The sequence below is a fragment of the Episyrphus balteatus genome, chromosome 2 (assembly GCF_945859705.1).
Source record: "Episyrphus balteatus chromosome 2, idEpiBalt1.1, whole genome shotgun sequence".
In the NCBI taxonomy this organism is placed as follows: Eukaryota; Metazoa; Arthropoda; class Insecta; order Diptera; family Syrphidae; genus Episyrphus; species Episyrphus balteatus.
In genome coordinates, this window is record NC_079135.1 from 94600107 (window position 1) to 94619557 (window position 19451).

Genomic DNA, 19451 nt, shown 5'->3' on the forward strand with positions numbered 1-19451 from the left:
TAATTTCATCTGGATTCGGTGATAAATGCTCATTTTATTTGCTTGATAAATTCAAAACGAATTGTTGATAAAAAAAAGCGATAAACTGTAAAAATGACAGTCCAATTTTTATCAAATTGATGGAGAATATTTATTGCATACAAAAACTTTTAGAAAACAAAAAAAAAAAAAAAAGATGTAAAACTCTTTTTGGTTTTGAGCTCCAATCAAACTCTCGTTTGTTTTCCTTGGGACAACAAATATATTTATTTTATACAAAAACATTATTCAGAAAAAAAACTGTTTTAAACTTAATAAAAACAAACGAACAGTGGAAACTTTTCCAAGGTAGGACACGTTCTAGTGATCTACAAATCTCAAACATTCTGCTTCAAACAATCCATCAAACTAACCATTTTAATTTAAACTTTGCGCTTTTGCTCGATTTTGTTTTTTTTTTTTGTGAACAAAATATTTTATTCTGCTCAAAATTTTTGTTAAATTTTGAATAAATTAAAATGTCGAAAACTAATCAAAATTAAATCCTCATAAAAATAGCAAAAACAAAAAGTTACGCATACGCCACAGTGCATCACTTCGGTACTGCTTTACATAATATGTCATATCTTCAACAATTACACTGTCCAACACACAAAAATTTTCCAGACCGGTGTTCATCATTTCTTACTAAATTTAGGGTGCTGATTCCTAGCACCTCTAGTTTTTAAATTATTCATACATCAAAAGACATAGAAATTCACAATTTTTTTTTATTTAAAAAAAAAAAATTGTTTGTATTTTTATTTTACTTTTGAACATTCGAAATAAATTTTAACAGCAAAACTTTAAAAACGCTTGTAATAATAAAATCTATAAAAATAGTGTGAAATTACCTCCAAAATGTGAAAAATAAAATATGTAAAAAATAGAGCTCCAATGTGATTTTTAGGCTTAGTGAACCCAAATGCATTAGGTTCGAAACAAAAATGTATGGAATATGTTAACAAAAAGTTAAAATAAGCATAACTTTGAAATTAGCACGAATTTACCCTCAAAATGTGCAAAACTAAAATATTTCAAAATATAGACCTCCTAGAAATAAATGAATGTGATTTTTAGGTTTACTGACCCCAAAAACATTAAGTTTAATATACCTTAATTTGTCTGTAAAATTTTAATAAACGCTCAAAATAAGAAAAACTTAGAAAATAGTATGAATAATCCTTCAAATATGAAAAAAATAAAAAAAATACTTCAAAAGCTGCTAGAAAAAAACCAGTATGATTTTTGAGCTTACTGAACCCAAATCTATACAATTTTAAAAAGTTGAAAATTGTTGGCTAGTATTATTTTTCAATGTTTATGACCTATCTTACAAACAAGAAGTGTAGTTATGCCTCGCCACACAACAAGAATTCTGGACTTGTGGACATATTTCGTCAACATGTTGCAACTTGCTACTGAGATATTACGTCAGCCTAGCACTACATTGCAGGCACTCTCGTAAAGCTTATTTTCAACACCTGTTGTGAGAACATTTTTCACAGCCCTCTAATGGTTTTCGGTGGAGTTGATTTCTGAGTTGCTGATAATTGTTTTGGTTTGGTGAGAAAGATAGTTGTTGGCAGGTGGCGGAGTCGTTTAGTTTATCGGAGTCAAACTTGGGGATGCAGTAGCGGGTGGTTGCACGCAATCTTGATAGATCACAAATCTTTGCATTGTCATTGCAACTGCCAAATACATACTTTTTCATAGGACTTGGCTGAATTTTTCCGCTCGGTTTGTTTTTGTAGGCGGCACTTACCTGACTGTAAAACACCTTCTTCTCTTCGTCACTTACCCTGTTGAGGCGCAATACTTTATGATGGTGACGTGTCCAACTCCAGCTTTCAAAACGCTTCATAGTGTATTTCCAGAGTCGAGCAATACAAGGTTACGAGTTTGCAAATTTGTATTTCCCGATCTCAACAATCGCACTTCTATAAAGGCTAAGATTTCCACCTTGTACCGCTTGAACTGTCTCTCTATAGTTGAAGGAATCTGGGACTATGAGATCCTTCATTTCCAGTATCGAGAAGCGTTCTCACATTCCAGAAACCAATCTTGAACGTGTGATAAATCCTTATCCGAGGCTTAGTTTCGGTTTCGTAAAGGGGGTTTTCTTCAATTACGAAAAATGCCAAAACTACCCTTAATTAAACAACTACCCAATCAAGCGCGACCCTCACGTATTTATATTTTGTTTCAGTTTTATTAGTTCATCTTTAATGTACCTATCTTATCAGTTTATTTTGGGTTTCTGGGAAAAAACTCAGATTTTTTAATATATGGTTATTACAGTCTTAAATTTTTTTTTCAATACTGCGATTTTCTTATGAACGCACATAACCATTGATTACTGTATAGTAATTTTTTTTCTATACTTAACCAAATTGCTTGCTTTAACTAAATGTTTGCCTTGAATAATGACTATAATGGGGGAGTCTTGAGCGCATCGAACGTAAAAGAAACTGCGATAATGGGCCCCCCTTTTGCAATTTGTTTACAGAAAAATCTAATTAAAATTGATAACAGACGATATTTGCTAAGATGTGGTTTTATCTGGCTTCTATTTGTTGTAAATGTTATAGGTATGCCAATTTTCACATTTTTTTTTTGCGATCTATAACCAATTTGAAGAAGTTTTCAATTTGTATTTTAATTGTGAATAAAAGTTAGTTGAAGTTAGATCTTTATCGGTGTAAAATTAACTCGATTACGAATGTTTTCGTTAGTGAGAATGTCTTTTTGGTCATTTTGTGAAGATGTGAGTTCAGGAACAGTTATTCTTTGGTCAAAATTTGTACTTTTTGAAATTTAGTGTTATTAATTTGTCACAGTGTTTTGTTTATTTTATATAAAACTACCTACTTAAAAATCTTAAAACATTTCAATATTAAAGAAATTGGAAAAAAAAACTGACTTTAATTTATTTACATTTTATTTAATGCTATCTAACTCTAAATATACTGGCTCAAAGCACTGCCTGATGCTTGAACCTGCGAGAATCAATTGCAAACAGAAAAATCCAGTTGCTATTTAACTCACTATAAAAATATTAATGCTAGTGGTTTTTTTTATCGACTTTGCTACCAACACCAGTCATTTCACATTCTTAATTATATGGTGACCAATTCTGTTGTGTCACTTGAAAAACTTCTAGATACTCAATTAAAAAAAAAAAAAACAAAATATTCTCTCAGTAAATATAGTTAAACAAGTACAAACTTACTTAAATCATTTGTTTGTCAACCAATCAAAAGCGATTACAAATTATGTATTTTGTTTATCAGAAAAAAAAAAAATAAACTAACCAGACTAATGAATTAAAAAGACAAATCTCAGATAACAATTGTTGCGATAAATCTTAAGTGTTCTGCTTTTACTGTCAATTAATAAAAGTCATGGCCGTAGGCCGAAAATTATTTTTAATTAATGGTTTATAGATCAATATTTTTTTTATTATTTTGTCAAAATATTAACGCAAAAAATAATTGAAAACGCTCTAAAAATTGAAATTCGTAAGTTTGAAACAAATGATGATTTGGCATCCTAGTCTAGCTAAATACATTGGCTTGATGAATTGCTTATCCCTAAAAACTCGCATAACTTATCATTATTCCAAAGCTACTTTAAAACAGAATATCCAGACAAGAATATCGACAGATGGTTTGTAAATTCATATCAGAATTCAGCACTGAACACTTAACTTTTTCCTTGAACCATCATTTAAAAAATTTGTGTTGCAATCTTTGGTTATTAAACCATCTTCCTGTTGTGTCCTAAAATCTTGAAGTCCTTAAAAACACTTGAAATAAAAGTGCAGTTAGTGGACGTCGAGAACATTTGTAAATGAGGAAAGTTGTTTCCAAAAGTCTGTTTCTACACAAAAATCCAAAAGAAGAGAAGTGGCTAAGATTCACAGCCTTATTGTAATTTACAACTATCAATCGATAGTTGATAAATACGGAAATTTGGGATTTTTAAACCGAATTTATAGGAAAACTTTACTTTTTTTCCCGTCTACCACGGCGCTACAATTGTGTTTTCAGTTTGAGATATATCGCGTGTGTATAGAAGGTACAGAATGGGACCTAAAATACTACCTTGTGGTACCCCAGCCACTATTTCCCTAAAGTCTGAGTAATCATTTCCGTGCCTAGCGCAGAAAATTCTGTTCTCTAGATATTCTCTAAGAATGGTAAAGAGTCCTTCAGGTAGAATTTGAGAGCCTCGTGCCATACTTTATCAAAAGCTTGAGACACATCTAAAAAGACCGCTGAACAAATTTTCTATTCTTCAAGAGCTTTCTCAATGACATCGGTGATTCTATGCACTTGATCAATCGTCGAGTGCTTGCTTCTAAAACCGAATTGGTGTTCAGGTATAAGACCTTTTTCTTCTATTATTGGCTGAAGACGCTGCAAAAATATTCTCTCAAAAACCTTCGATACTAAAGGAAGCAGTATCGAATATAGGAAAACTGGTCAACTTTTTAAAGAAATTTTTTTTAATTAGATTTCATTTAATAACGGTTAGGGCCGTTCTCTGTTTTCAAAACTTTTCTTAATTAAGTAATAAGATATCGAAATTTAATTTTTATCAACTATCGATTGAAAGTTGCAAATCGCTGTTACAAATAAGGCTGTCAATTTTTCAAAAATTGCTCAAATCTGAACTGTAGTTGTTGCTTGTTGTCAGGATAAAAGGGCATGAACTGTAAGACTACATTAAAATCTATTAAAATAAAAAAAAATCATTCAACCGAAGCTTTTGGGGGAATTATCGTAACGTTTCAGATCTAAAAACATTGGGATCAGGGTTGTAAAAAATCAATTTTCTTAAATGTATTTCCCTTCCATTACAAATAAAAAAAAAAAAATAAAATGCACGAACAAATGCGTCTTTTTTCAATTGATATTCTTACAATCCTAGTTTCGACCAACATAATTTTTTTTACCGGGCTACCGTGAGTTCATAGTTTCCTGGAAATGTTTTCCTTGTTTCAAACATGAGAACGAAAATGATCATGAAAAGTTTCAAATATTTTTGACCAAGAAAATTGTTGATATAAGGACTTGCTTGAAGATCGAACACACCCAAGGTAAAAAAAACGAAGCTATACGATGCGGTCAGAATAATAAAATGGGTCAAGTCCACTTCTCTATTAGTTGGATGTTTTAAGATCTTACAAAAATATATTAAATAAAATGAAAGAAATACAGTCTGAAAACATAGAGCTTCTGTGAAACAACTTTTTTATACCTTAGTTTCTGAGAAAGACCTTCTCAAAGTTCTGTATAATGCTTAATTTTCAAATGGACATGATCCATATGAGGGAGATTGAACCTCTAAAAGAAATACAACTTCCTTGTTTTGTTGAGGGTGAGATTCAGTCACCAAGAAGGTTTTTATGTTATGTTTATGTTATAAAGGTTACTGGTCTGATAGGAAGCTTTGTCAACATATTTCTAAGCTCCTTTTTGGAGAAAAATCATGTTTAGTTCGTTCCTGTTGAGAAAATTATTGTAATTATTCTTACTTAATGGTCAATAACATCTTGTAGGAACAAAGTAAAGTGTCTTTTTCATCTCCGTATAAAAGAAAGCCCTAACAAGGTTTTTTTTTTGCCTGATTTATTTGGCGTTATTTTGGATGTTCGCAAACACTTTTTTTTTATTTTAGCTTTTAATCGAGAACAAAAACCAAAATTCTGCTTAAATAATACACCTAAACTTGTAAACATTACCTAATTTTTTGTATTTTATTTATTTTTAAAGGAATGCAATAGTTTGAAAGAAATTGATTTTTTCGAAAAAAAAAAAATCGGTAGAAAATGGCCACAAAAACGTAAAATTTTATTATGTCGAGAATAGCTTCTCCAAACGTTTCACCCTGATTCACTAAAAAAATGTTTCTGTAACTTAAAACAAAACTTAAAAATTGGATAATTTTTTGTCAAAAAGGATTGTCGGTCCACATAACTTCTTAACCATGAAATGTTAACGCAAAGACCTTGAAAGTACCCCTTTAGCTCCAGCTCTGAAGCAGTCTCTCTTATTGATCCAATTGACGTTTTTTTACAACTCTACTATTCTTTGTACTACCACATACTTGTGTATCATCACAATTCAATAATAAATTATTATTATGCAATAAGCAATTTACTTATTAACACTTCGATCAATTTTATACCCTCAACCCCTACCAGATTAAAGAATATAGAACGAACGACAACCATCTGCCATCCATTTCGTCTGACGCTTTGCTGTCTACAATTGAGAGAAATAAAGAGAAAGAGAGAGGGTATTGATTATGATAATACGTCACAGATACGCTTTCTGAAGCACTCTGATGAGATCACAACAAAAAAGAGGCCTTCATATCACAATTCACGCTTATTACGACCAATTAAACATACGGGAAATCAGTATCAACGGTGTTTTGGAGACGGAAACATCGCCTCGCTAACGGAAAATTTCTTTTCAGCTTTTGTTTTGTTGTTATAGCTGGCGCGAATAGTGTTCAACTGATCTGTCGCTGTCATTTGTTTGTTGATTCTAACGATTTATAGCTTGTGTTTTTCACCTCATTAACAACGGTCGCGCGCTCAGTCAAGTTGTAAAAACTTGCCTATCAAAATAAACAAACAAAACGTTGACAGATTCCACTTGTCTGTCTATCGTTTCTACAACAATGGAATGGTCTTGGCTTAAAGACTGGTGGCGTCTAAAGAATTTAAATCGCAGACGACGTCGTCGAGTTCATGACAGTAGTTTTGATCCTAGCGATGTTGATTCTGTCAAATCAGACATTGCCCATGAGCATGATGACGAAGAACTAGGAGAGACCGATGACATCTGTTATTGTGATGATTGTTTAAATGTACGGAAATTGTCTCTTTAAAAAAGTTATCGTGGATGAAATATTGATTGGGAAATATTTGAACAACTGTTTTTGTCTGTTTTGTTTGAAATATTCAGGGCATTGGTCTATGAATTTTCAATGTCACCAGAAAAAAAAAATGAACGTGTGATTTTGTTTTTATTTCTTTGATCAATGATAAGCTACCTAACTTCCACTTTAGTCGCTTATAGAACCTATTTTAATAGCTACTCAAGCTTGTGGATTAAATAAAAGTGTGTTTTATAATTTCTTTTATCTATCAAAAATAGTTTGTTATCAGATTTGCTCTTTATCACTTAAATAAGTTCAAGTACGTTCTATTTTGTATTTTAATACCTCGAGTCGTGCAAAAAAAAAAAAATAATGGAATTCTCACAAAGATACAATTAAGATAAATTATTATCTTTTTTTGTTTTATTTTTTGGTTAAACTTGATAATGGGGGCTTTTTTGTGTTTTAAAAATATTTTCTGAAAATATTTAAGTTTAATTATTCTTGATGCATATAAATTGTATTTGTGCTATATTTATGATTATAATAATGGAGATATTTTTTGCACAAATGAATGATGATGATGATGTATTGGAGTGGCCTATTTTTAAATATAGATTTAAATTTTATTTTATTAAAATAGCTTTTACCTTCTTAGTCATAGACATTATAATGACATGGATTTCAGGTTATTGCTTTTTTGGTTTAAACATTTTTAAAAGGTTGCTTTAAGAATTTAAAGTTGTTTTGTTATGAATTTGTTTGTTTACGTTTTGACAAGATATTTGAGAGAAAAAAAGTGAAATCACAAAAAAAAAAACAAAAAAAAAAAAACACGTAACAGGTGACGCGTTTTAAAAGATAAGCTAAGCAGTGAAATATTTTTTCTGTTTGTAGTTTTTTGTATAAGATTTTGAATGTTGGTTTATGGAAAAAGTATTTTTAATTATCGTATCGTGTATCGCCTCAATTCTATGTATTTGTTTTTGTTTTAAAATTCCAACAAAATTTTTGAACCACAAATAATTTTGCTTCTTATTGTTTAAAACGATAGATAGAAAAATAAAAAATTGTGACTTCCTCAGAACTTATAGCAATGAAATAACAATTTAGAAAAAAAAAAAATAGTATGCATACGCCATAGTGTACGTGAGTACTTCTTATGATTTCAATTAGAAAAATCTATTTTTTCGTAGACAATGTTTCAGCTGCTTTATAGAACAAACATCAATTATGAATACGTCCCATTTTGTTTAAAATCTGACACCTTAAATAGTTTCTTTTTGACACACTCCATTAATTTAGCCATTTTAAAAATATTTGCGACCCAATGCGAAAAATCGAAATTATCATTTAAAAAAAATTAACAAAAATAATAAACATAATTTTAATAAACGAATGAAGTAAAAGAATGTATGATGAAGAGGACCTACCCATTAAAATTTTGAGCTTTTGATTAGTACGTTTTAGAGGTGCTTATAATAACATAATCGATTTTTGACCCATAGCACAAAATATCGTGAAGAGCAAAATTTGTCTAATATTTTGCTTTTTTTGAAAAATTTTTTTAAACTAAAAGTGTTGCAATAATTTTTTCTATTTTAAACAGCTTACCATTATCTTTGCATTAAAGAAATAAGTCGATTTATAAATGATGATGATGATTAAGATCGTTTTTTTTCAAGTGTCTTGTCTTGAAACTAAATTAATTAACAGTAATGTCACTTTAATGTTAACGATTGATCATGCTCATCAACTAATGTGTATCAATGTTTGTGTAAACATATATTTATGTATATAATAATATATTATCAAAATATTGATTGTAAACATCAATAATTTTCCATAATTGATAGTGTTTTTCATCCGTTAGTTAAATTTATCACGGGATCCCATCATTAAATTACCCATAATATATCATTACAGTCATTACAGAACTTTGATTATTCTGATAGTGATAGTCCACAACATTTTGATTATTATTGTTTTTTTTTTTTTTCAAGTATGTAATTTATCAAATCATAGTATAGTTTAAATTGATACACTGAGGGAAAAGCCACCATAAAACAACGTAAAATCAATGAAAACCACATTGATTTAACTATTATTCAAAGATTGAAGATGAACATTTTAAAATCAACGTGGAAAAAAAAAGTTAATTTTTGATGGTTTCGTATCTTAAAGTCACATAATTCAAAGTAGTTCAACTTTGAAACAACGACGTTTTAACTTCAATTTATTTTTTCCCTCAGTGTACATATACGAAAACATACACATACTCGTATACAAATGCATGGTAAAATAATAGATATTAATCACAAAATAAACTTAAAATCATAGGAAAAATCAAAAAGGCTTATAAATTTATTTATATTATACAGGGTGTCCCAAAAGTAATGGATCAAACGAAATATGCTGATAGGTCAACTTTAGGACTCTCAGAATTTGGTAACTTGTTCATCCCAAATCCTTACGGTTTTCGATTTAATGCAGTTTTTGTGAAATTTCGAAAAATCCCGACTTTGCAACAGTATTTTGCTTCCTCCGCTCATAATTGATTTTTGTTTTTTACAATTTTTTCACTAAAACATTGCCTAATAATAAGAGATAGTTAATTTATCAAAATATTTTTTATTTCATATGCCATTTTTCTGCAAATTAATTAACAGTTTCATGTTTTATAAAAACTCAATTTCTTTCTTTTATTTCAGAACAACACCCTGAAAATAATTTGTATGATTTGGCACTGGTTTATTATTTTGAAAACTTGCTGTGTTATTGCAGTTTTCAAAAATGTATAAAAGTTTCCAAAGTTGAAGATAGAACTGAAGATATTACAATTTAAAAGCAACAAAACAGGGCTTTTCAGAGCAAAATAACAAAGAAAAATAAACACATTTTCTCGACTGTTGTTTGTTTATTTCTTTTTGAACAAAAGCCTCGATTTTTGTTTGTTATTTTGCTCTGAAATCGTCTGTTTTTTTGCATTCAAATTAAAATATCTTTCGTTCTAATTTCAACTTTGAAAATTTTTATACATTTTTGAAAACTGCAATAACACAGCAAGTTCTCAAAATAATAAACCAGTGCCACACCATACAAATTATTTTCAGGGTGTTGCTCTGAAATAAAAGAAAGAAATTGAGTTTTTATAAAACATGAAACTGTTAATTAATTTGCAGAAAAATGGCATATGAAATAAAAAATATTTTGATAAATTAACTATTTCTTATTATTAGGCAATGTTTTAGTGAAAAAATTGTAAAAAACAAAAATCAATTATGAGCGGAGGAAGCAAAATACTGTTGCAAAGTCGGGATTTTTCGAAATTTCACAAAAACTGCATTAAATCGAAAACCGTAAGGATTTGGGATGAACAAGTTACCAAATTCTGAGAGTCCTAAAGTTGACCTATCAGCATATTTCGTTTGATCCATTACTTTTGGGACACCCTGTATACTACAATTCTGCTGAATTTTGACTGCTCTGCTGTTTTTTTTTTGTTTTGGTCGATGAGTTGAAGAATTTTGTCTGCTATAAAAAAATAAGGGTCAATCGCATTTTTAATATAAATAACTTTTGGGAATAGCTCGATGTTTTTTGAAATATCTGCGAAAGTACTAATTATTTAGAAAAGAAAATCAAAATGAACGCTGTGGTCTTTTGTACTTATTGAGTTAAATAGCGAATTTGTATTAAAGTGCAGCCCGTTTTAAATTTTAAAAGAAGATTTTATTTTCTTTATTTTAAAATCTTTGATTTTTTAATTCGATTATTATTAGTGTTTCTAAATTTGAATATACACGTACCTAATTTGAATAGAACAAAAAAAAACTATCAACCAATATCTTAAAAACTTGCGTATGGTAAGAAAGTGCTTAGCTTTACCTTTGATTTGATTCCAATAAAATATCTTAAACTTGTCCAGCAACACACAAAAAAACAGGACTTTAATAACAAACTCATGTTTACCGTTTCTCACCTTCAAACGGACTGGATGAGAAAATGTATTTTGAAAGTTGACCGCTACTAAGCGAAAAAAAACTTTTTTAACTCTATAAGATGCACAATGCACTTTACCATGCAGATGGAAAGACACAGCGCTAGATCATTTTTTATTTTCAAAACAAAATTTTTGGTCTGCAAAAAAAGTATTTATGATTGGAAATATCTCTATTTAAATAAACATAATTGAAGATACAGCAATTTTAACCCTAAAAACAAGTTCCAATTTCTATCGTTGTTTACCAAGTTTGAAGCAAATCTCTCCACCGGTTTAGACTGTAGCTCAAGAAATCTGGATCTGGACTTATTCTATAAAATACTGAGATCACCAGATTTGTCTTATTTATAAATTTATTCTTAGTCACGTTTAAAGTCATCGTTTTTCCAAAACTTACCGAAACTTCAAATTTCTATACATTGTTGTTATGTTTAGGTTTTTTTTTATTGATTTGGGTGAATTTAAACATAGTTTTTTGTGAAAGTTGCGAAAATATAGGAACTGTGTGAAAAAAGTATCAAAAATATCTTTGAATAAAATGATAAATTCAGCAAATAGCTTATTTAAGAACTCTACTTAAGTTTTCTATTAAGATTCAGTTTCGTCAATAACTTATGTTGGGCAGAGCAAGTGTAAGTGTTCAAAATTTCTGTTAACATTTTCAAAACCATTGCATCTCCTATGTACTCAAACATCATGAACCATTTAAGTACAAATTAATGAAAAAATATGTTTAATTTAATAAAAATTTCGTGTGATTTTATTAATTATGTATGTATAAAAATTCTTTATACCAAACAAACATAAGACTACTTGCTGAGTAGGTGACAACAACAACCTGTTGCCAACTTTTATCTAATACCAAATTATCATGAACATGTAATGATGTACACCAGGCATGTCAAACTCAATGGTTACGAAGGGCCAAAACAGCTAGATCAAAATTTTTATGGGCCGCGGAAAAAATGAAAACTAAAATTTTTATAACACAAATTTATTAAAAAAACAGGAAGAATGATAACATTAATGTATTCCATTTACCATGTTTTTTCTAAGACAAAGGTTAGTTAGGCTGGAGCTTAATGGTAACTCATTACTCTTAATGACTTATGTAACAAAAAAATCAAGATATCTTGTCTTTCAAAGACATAAATCTGCAAGCCTTTTTTCATATTGCTGGTGGGAACACAAAATCTAAAATAAAAACTTAAAATCAAAAAAATGTGGACTGGGCCGCAGAGTTATGCCATGCGTTATGGGCCGCATGCGGCCCGCGGGCCGCAAGTTTGACATGCCTGATGTACACTGTTTATATTATCACGATTTTCGTGATTAACATTCTTTACGTGATTTTTTTGTCGTTTGGAAATTTGATTAAAATCTTTATAACAATGAAATGAAAAGCATGTATTTTTTGGGGGGTTTCAACCTCAATATGGTTTTTCTATAATTTAAAATAATATGCTGCTTAGTGCGTGCTTTTAATAAAAAAAATTAACATTTTATGTGTTTCCAATTTCATTTTCAATTTCTAATAAATTTTCCATTTTTCTATTTTTCAGGGCGACATTGACATGTGCGGTGAGAGCAACGATGGCATGGATTCTGATTGCAGCATATCATCATGCTCTGGCAAACAAGTTGTTGTCGGTGTATGTGCTATGTCAAAGAAAACCCAATCAAAGCCCATGAAAGAAATCTTAACGCGACTCCAAGAGTTTGAGTATATAAAGATGGTTGTTTTTGAAGAAGATGTGATACTAAAGGAACCAGTTGATCAATGGCAAATTGTCGATTGTCTAATATCATTCCACTCGAAAGGATTCCCATTGGAAAAAGCTATCCAATATGCCCAGTTGCGAAGACCATTCGTCATAAATAATCTGCATATGCAGTATGATATACAGGTGGTAGTCTTTAATATATTCGAAACACTTCTAGACACTGTAGGTTTTATTTTCTTTCGAATCAAATCTAGGATCGCCGAAGGGTGTATGCGATATTGGAAAGCGAAGGAATTGAAATACCAAGATATGCTGTTTTAGATAGAGATTCACCAGATCCTAAACGTAAGTTCCTTCATAAAATGTTTCAATTATTTTCTTTTGTTTAACGAATTTTTTCACATCTCTTTATAGAACACGAATTGATTGAGTCTGAGGATCATGTAGAAGTGAATGGAGTGACATTTAACAAACCATTTGTGGAAAAGCCTGTTTCTGCAGAAGATCACAATATTTACATCTACTATCCAACATCAGCTGGAGGCGGTAGTCAAAGACTCTTCCGCAAAGTAAAATCATCAATACACTTTCGAAAACAACAAACTAACAAATTTTCTTTTGTTTTTCAGATTGGAAGTCGAAGTAGTGTTTATTCTCCAGAATCTCGAGTAAGAAAAACTGGTTCGTTTATATATGAGGACTTCATGCCAACCGATGGTAAGTTGTTTTGTTTTCAAATTTCCTACTTTGTTGACTCTTCTCTTTTCACGTTTTTATTTGCAACTGTATAAATCTGTCCCCCTCATACTGTTGTTTTGTTAAGTTTTTTTTTTTGCATTCGAAAGCAAAAAACAATGTCCCACTAAAAAGAGAAAATTTATTTTTTTAAAAATAACAATACAAAACAGGTAGACCATTTCAGACATAAGAGATGCTTTCATATATTTATTTATTATTTGCTGCTTTTGTAAGTATATATACATCTACATATCTATCATATCATGGATTTGTAATGTTTCGTTTTTTTTTGTGAACTTGAATGTCCTTTGTTTGTGATGTTCGTTCTAATAAATACAATGCATGAAAGCTTTTTTAAAATACGTAAATTGATTTACGAAATACCGATTATAATAAGATATTCTATAGTAAATAAGCAACTTAATGTAGGTATGTGTTACATAGAGGAACATGGTTCTATCACTATAGCTTTAGAGTATTTTAGCAATTACATTGAAGTCACACAAAAATTAAAGTTAATTTCAAAATAGTCTTCACTTAAGCACGACTTTGAGAAGCTCCTTTTTTTGAAACTAAAAAAATGTTTGAAAAAAAAAACATTCAACTTAGAGAGAAGTAGACATGACCCACTATTATTATGAACACCTCATATATAAAAGAACTTTCTTGTAACTAAAAAGCACCAACTAAATTTGGAAAAGTTCCAATTGTTGTAAATGCTGTTTAAGTATTGACCTTTGCAAAACTGTAATTTTTTGATTTGTTGTTGTACAACTCTATTAGAAATTTTTCATTTAAGATGCAAAATTTGCATTTCACCAAATAATATGAGCAACACTTTTGAAGAATTTGATAAATTCCCAAAACCACTTGTTTTAAGCAGGGGTTTTTAGAAATTTCCCAGAAATAGCATATTATAGAAAACCTCAAAGTTTTGGTATGAAAAAATTACCAAATTCTTAGAGCGCTTAAGTTGGTTTTTGGGAAACATTTTATTTGTAAGTTTAAGCGAATTTTATCAAAATTTAAGTATTTAGAACGTGTGAAGATGTGAGTTATTTGCTTACAACTCTCCCTTCCAACCTTATTCCCCTTCGAAAATTTGTTGGTTTACAATTGGTAAAAAAATCAATTTATTTTGTATTCACATCTGTAAAAAAAAACTGATTTTGGATCTTTTAAACTTCAATTAACTGTGCATATCATCTTTTTTATAGATACATTTCAGATCAAACAGTAAAATGTAATTTTTTTGCAATGAAAAAACCCATTTGTATTAAAGGTTCTTTTATGTGTACATATTTAAAAGTTTGGCTGCAAACTGCATTGCAACAGTTCAGAATGTGTTTTATGTTTTTTTTCTTGACAGGTAGTTTGGAAACTTCAAACACATTCATTGAAAATATTTAATGAAATTGGAAACAAAATTTTTGCATTTTTTGCATACACCATATTTTTTGTTCGAAATTGACAGGAAAAGAATTGATAAAAAAAATGGGTATGAACTTAGTTAAAAAAAAAAAACAATTAATGTGAATTTATGTTAATTTAGCCTATGTACTGACATTAATTAGAAAACTTGTGTTTTTAAAACCCCCGAATACAATATAAAGCCGCGATTTAAAGCTGCCAGACTTGAATTCGTTATAAGAACGCATAAGGCAATACCACTGCATACTCAGATTTTGGTTATACCTCCACTCCCAAAATTTGCTGTTGGTGTTCTAAATGTTTAGAGAGACTCATTTATAATTTTTTTCAGAATACTTACTATACTTGTCCTCAAAGTCGGAGATAGTTTATTGTTGTTGACAGACAGACTCTACGATAAACCTAAAACTTTGCAGTAATTGTTTCTTTTATCCGAAAAAAATGGTGCTACTCAATGGCAATAAAGAAAATAAAAAAACCCTGCCTATTTAGTGATCATATTAACTTTATTGAAAAACTAATTTAATTATTCGTTCAACGTTTAATTGTTATCTTGAGTTCGATGTAAAAACATCGTAAATACGAATCCTTAACTTATAGGTAGGTATTAGCTGACTTTTCAGCAACGTTTGTAGGTCTGGCTCGCAGTAGATTTAAAAACAGTTTTGCCCATTATCCTTTATTAATAATATTTTTGTTATTTTAAGTGAATAATTTTTGTTTGTAATAATTTAGTTTAAATTACAAAAAAATGTCTAGCTATTAGATACTGAAAAGGCTATCTTTAATTTTAAATTTTTTGTTTTAGTTTTTGTAGATTTCTCGTCCAAACAAATTATTTTCAGTAATTGTTTTACTTTCTTTAACTTGTCTTTTACTTTTATTTTTAAACATTTAATTAATTTATTTCCAGATCTATATAAGAATATCTTTCTTAATGTTATGAAGATATTATGTGGTTTTAATATTTTGTTCAATGTTTTTTTTTCGAAAATGAGAAACATTAATTGAAATATAAATATTTTAATAAAATAAATTTTTATTAAATTCGGTGTTACATTAAATTAAATATATCTTTATCCTTGAAATATAGCCAATAGAAGAGTAAGAAATATTAAATCAAAAAATTAGTGAACAGATTCGTTCTAGAGTATAAAGTACACAAAATCATCTTTAATGTGAAAAAAATAAAAAAAATGTTCCATTTAATCAAGCATGTCTCTTGTCTTGTAAGTTTATATTGAATGTGTTTTACAAGTATATGAATTTAACTTTTTTTTTTATTTTAGTTCTATTACAACGAAAAAAAAGAAAAACAAAATATTTTCATTCTTTGCACTTGCTTTCAGATAACAAAAATTGGCTATGAATAAAAAAAAAATCATATAAAAAATGTGTTCTTGTAGCATTGAGCCATTAAAAAAGAAAAAAAAAATAAACAACCAAATAAGTTACTTGTTTTTGATCATTTACAACTCACTCATTGCAAAAACAAAAAAAAAAAATATTATATCAAACTGCCTTCAAACCCTATATTAAGAGAGAAGTGTTTTGGTAAAAAAAATCCCCCCAAATCTGACCAATTTGTTTATTATAGATCAAGATTCAAACATTACTTTTAAAACTCAGTGTATTTTTCAGGTACGGACGTTAAAGTCTATACCGTTGGCCCAGATTATGCACATGCCGAGGCTAGAAAGAGTCCAGCTCTAGATGGTAAAGTTGAACGTGATAGTGAGGGTAAAGAAATTCGGTACCCGGTGATTTTGAACAACGCAGAAAAATTGATATCCCGTAAAGTGTGCTTAGCTTTTAAACAAACTGTTTGTGGATTTGATTTGTTGAGGTAAGTGACTTATATACATATTTAAAATTATTGCTAACTAATTGAAATAAAATGTTTCTTGTAGGTATTGTCACACACATTTGTATCGATAGTTGTTCATAAAATACATACAAAAAAGTTGAAAAAATTAAAATTTGGAACACTCGCCTAATTTGAAAACTCAGTGTGATTTGCATAAGATGTAAACAAAAATTCACTTAAATCAGATGCCTCTCTACATCTCCTAGTATTTAAGACAATCGAAAAATACCAAAACTCCTTTTTTTTATCAGAGTCACCCGTGACCGTGAGGGTACTTCACGCTTCAAAAATATTTTTAATTATGCTATAGTCGTATGTGGCGGTGCCTTACTACTGATCGAGTTAAATACCACCCTACAAAATTACTCCACATTCCAAATGTGCCTTATTTCAATGAGAAAACCTTAAATAATGCCCCAAATGGCTTATTTCAAATGCATTTTGAAGTTCATCACAAAGTTCTATTGGAAAAAATTTATTTTGAGTTAAATTCATTTGAATGTTCCTCTTTTAGGGAAGGGACATTTGATGGCTTGTCTAATGTCTATGATGACTTATCCTATGATTAGCTTTGCAGTGATTATTTGAATTGAATTCACAAAAAAAAAATTTTAATGAAAGGTACAACATTTTGCTTTTTATCTGTCCCAAACTATTCTGATTCTGATGACTGCTGTTTAATGACATTTTCTGGAATAGTTTCGAACATAGTTTTCAAGTTTGAAAAAATACCTAATACCTAGAATGTACCAACATTAATGTACGTATCAGTCAAAAACGGTTTACGCTGGAAAGAAACAATTTTAAACCATTACCATATGACAATGTATACTTTGGTTTAGTAAAGGTTGTTTTGACATTAAAAAGTCTCATAATTGTGTACTACGACAGTAAACATTACCATTCAGAGCTAATTCTTAGCCTGGGTCTAGTTATTTATTGATTAAAAAAAATCATTCCTTGATTTATTGCAAACTTAAACCTGAAATGAAATTGATAACAGGATAGTTCCAGCGACTAAATTATGTATAACCTTTTATATCACAGTCTTTTATTCTCAATCATTCGGCCATAACGAGGTATCCGTCGGAACGGAAAATTCTCTGATTTCGTACGAATCGTGCTGTGCGACTCGTATGAAATCTGAAAAATTTCCGCTCCGACGGATACCCCGATAGGGCCGATGAACTGAAGGAGTTTTTACTCATAATCTACACGAGCTCATGCATAATTATTACTCACAGTCCGAAGCTCTTTCTGAAACCTTAAAAAAAAATTAAACACAGAGACGGTTTTAGGAAAAAAGTCATTTTCGAGATATGGTAATAGTTTTCCGAAATGGCGAGGAGGCCGACGTAGCTCCACTCATGACTCGAAATAGTGTAGATTTTCAGCCTTCAATTCTTCTATTTTTTTTCCTTAACAGTCTAACTGAATCAAAGTACACATTTTAGACTTGGATATGAACCAACACATTAAATAAAACATTAAAACTTAAAATCTTTTTTTCTATATTTTAAACAATACTCCTTATTAATTTTTTTTCAAGGGCCAACGGCAAGTCATACGTATGTGATGTAAACGGTTTCAGTTTCGTTAAGAATTCCAATAAATATTATGATGATTGTGCCAAAATACTTGGAAATATGATATTACGCGAGCTGACACCAACTCTACACATACCATGGTCTGTACCATTTCAATTAGACGACCCACCAATTGTGCCAACTACATTTGGTAAAATGATGGAACTTAGATGTGTTGTGGCTGTGATAAGACATGGAGATCGTACTCCGAAACAAAAAATGAAAGTTGAAGTTAGACATCCAAAGTAAATGCAATCAATCAAAATTTCCTTATTTTGCCTTCTAAACCAAAATTTGTATTTTTCTAAGGTTCTTTGAAATTTTTGAAAAATACGACGGTTACAAACATGGTCATGTTAAACTGAAAAGACCCAAACAATTACAAGAAATTCTCGATATAGCCAGATCTTTATTGGCTGAGATACAAACAAAAGCCGGTGAATCGGAAATTGAAGAAAAACAGGGTAAATTGGAACAACTTAAAAGTGTTCTTGAAATGTAAGTATTCAAGTCATTCAAAAAAATGCCTTCATTTTTTAAATGATTCCTTCTCTTTTTCAGGTATGGTCACTTTTCTGGTATAAATCGAAAAGTTCAAATGAAATATCAACCAAAAGGTCGTCCACGAGGATCCAGCTCCGATGAGGGTAATTCCTTAAAATCTAGTATGTAGTCGGTTTTTTAGATAAAGTTATTTGTTTAAGTATTTACAAATTTACTAATGTTTGTGATTGTGTCTGAGTAGGTGCTCCAAAAGAGCCATCTTTAGTCCTAATCCTCAAATGGGGAGGAGAATTAACGCCTGCTGGACGAATTCAAGCAGAAGAACTTGGTAGAATATTCCGTTGCATGTATCCAGGCGGACAAGGTAGACACGATTATTCGGGAACTCAAGGACTTGGTCTATTAAGGTGAGTTTCTCTTAAATCGTTCCTATTTTTCTGATAAGTTTAATAAATTTTCTATCATTCCAGGCTACACTCGACATTTCGTCATGATTTAAAAATCTATGCTTCCGACGAAGGACGAGTACAAATGACTGCAGCTGCCTTTGCCAAGGGTCTTCTTGCTCTTGAAGGTGAATTAACACCAATTTTGGTGCAGATGGTTAAAAGTGCCAATACAAATGGACTTCTAGACAACGATTGTGATTCTAGCAAATATCAAAATATGTAAAGTCAACTCTG

General features: G+C 30.1%; 1 protein-coding gene across 22 annotated transcripts in view; it reads left to right on the forward strand.

Moving 5' to 3' along the window:
- The window catches only part of LOC129912729 (inositol hexakisphosphate and diphosphoinositol-pentakisphosphate kinase), a 57460-nt gene that overhangs the window by 9837 nt on the left and 28172 nt on the right, over positions 1-19451 (forward strand). For 3 of the 22 annotated variants that reach the window (XM_055991102.1, XM_055991112.1, XM_055991111.1), the window contains 9 exons: positions 12481-12825; positions 12897-12987; positions 13057-13359; positions 16453-16657; positions 18228-18509; positions 18574-18762; positions 18826-18929; positions 19010-19175; positions 19239-19436. In XM_055991102.1, the coding sequence (XP_055847077.1) occupies positions 12481-12825; positions 12897-12987; positions 13057-13359; positions 16453-16657; positions 18228-18509; positions 18574-18762; positions 18826-18929; positions 19010-19175; positions 19239-19436 (1883 nt within the window). Of the gene's footprint in view, positions 1-6094; positions 6904-12480; positions 12826-12896; positions 12988-13056; positions 13360-16440; positions 16658-18227; positions 18510-18573; positions 18763-18825; positions 18930-19009; positions 19176-19238; positions 19437-19451 lie in introns of those variants that run through there. The other 19 variants (XM_055991103.1, XM_055991113.1, XM_055991109.1 and 16 more) reach the window with 18 other exon arrangements.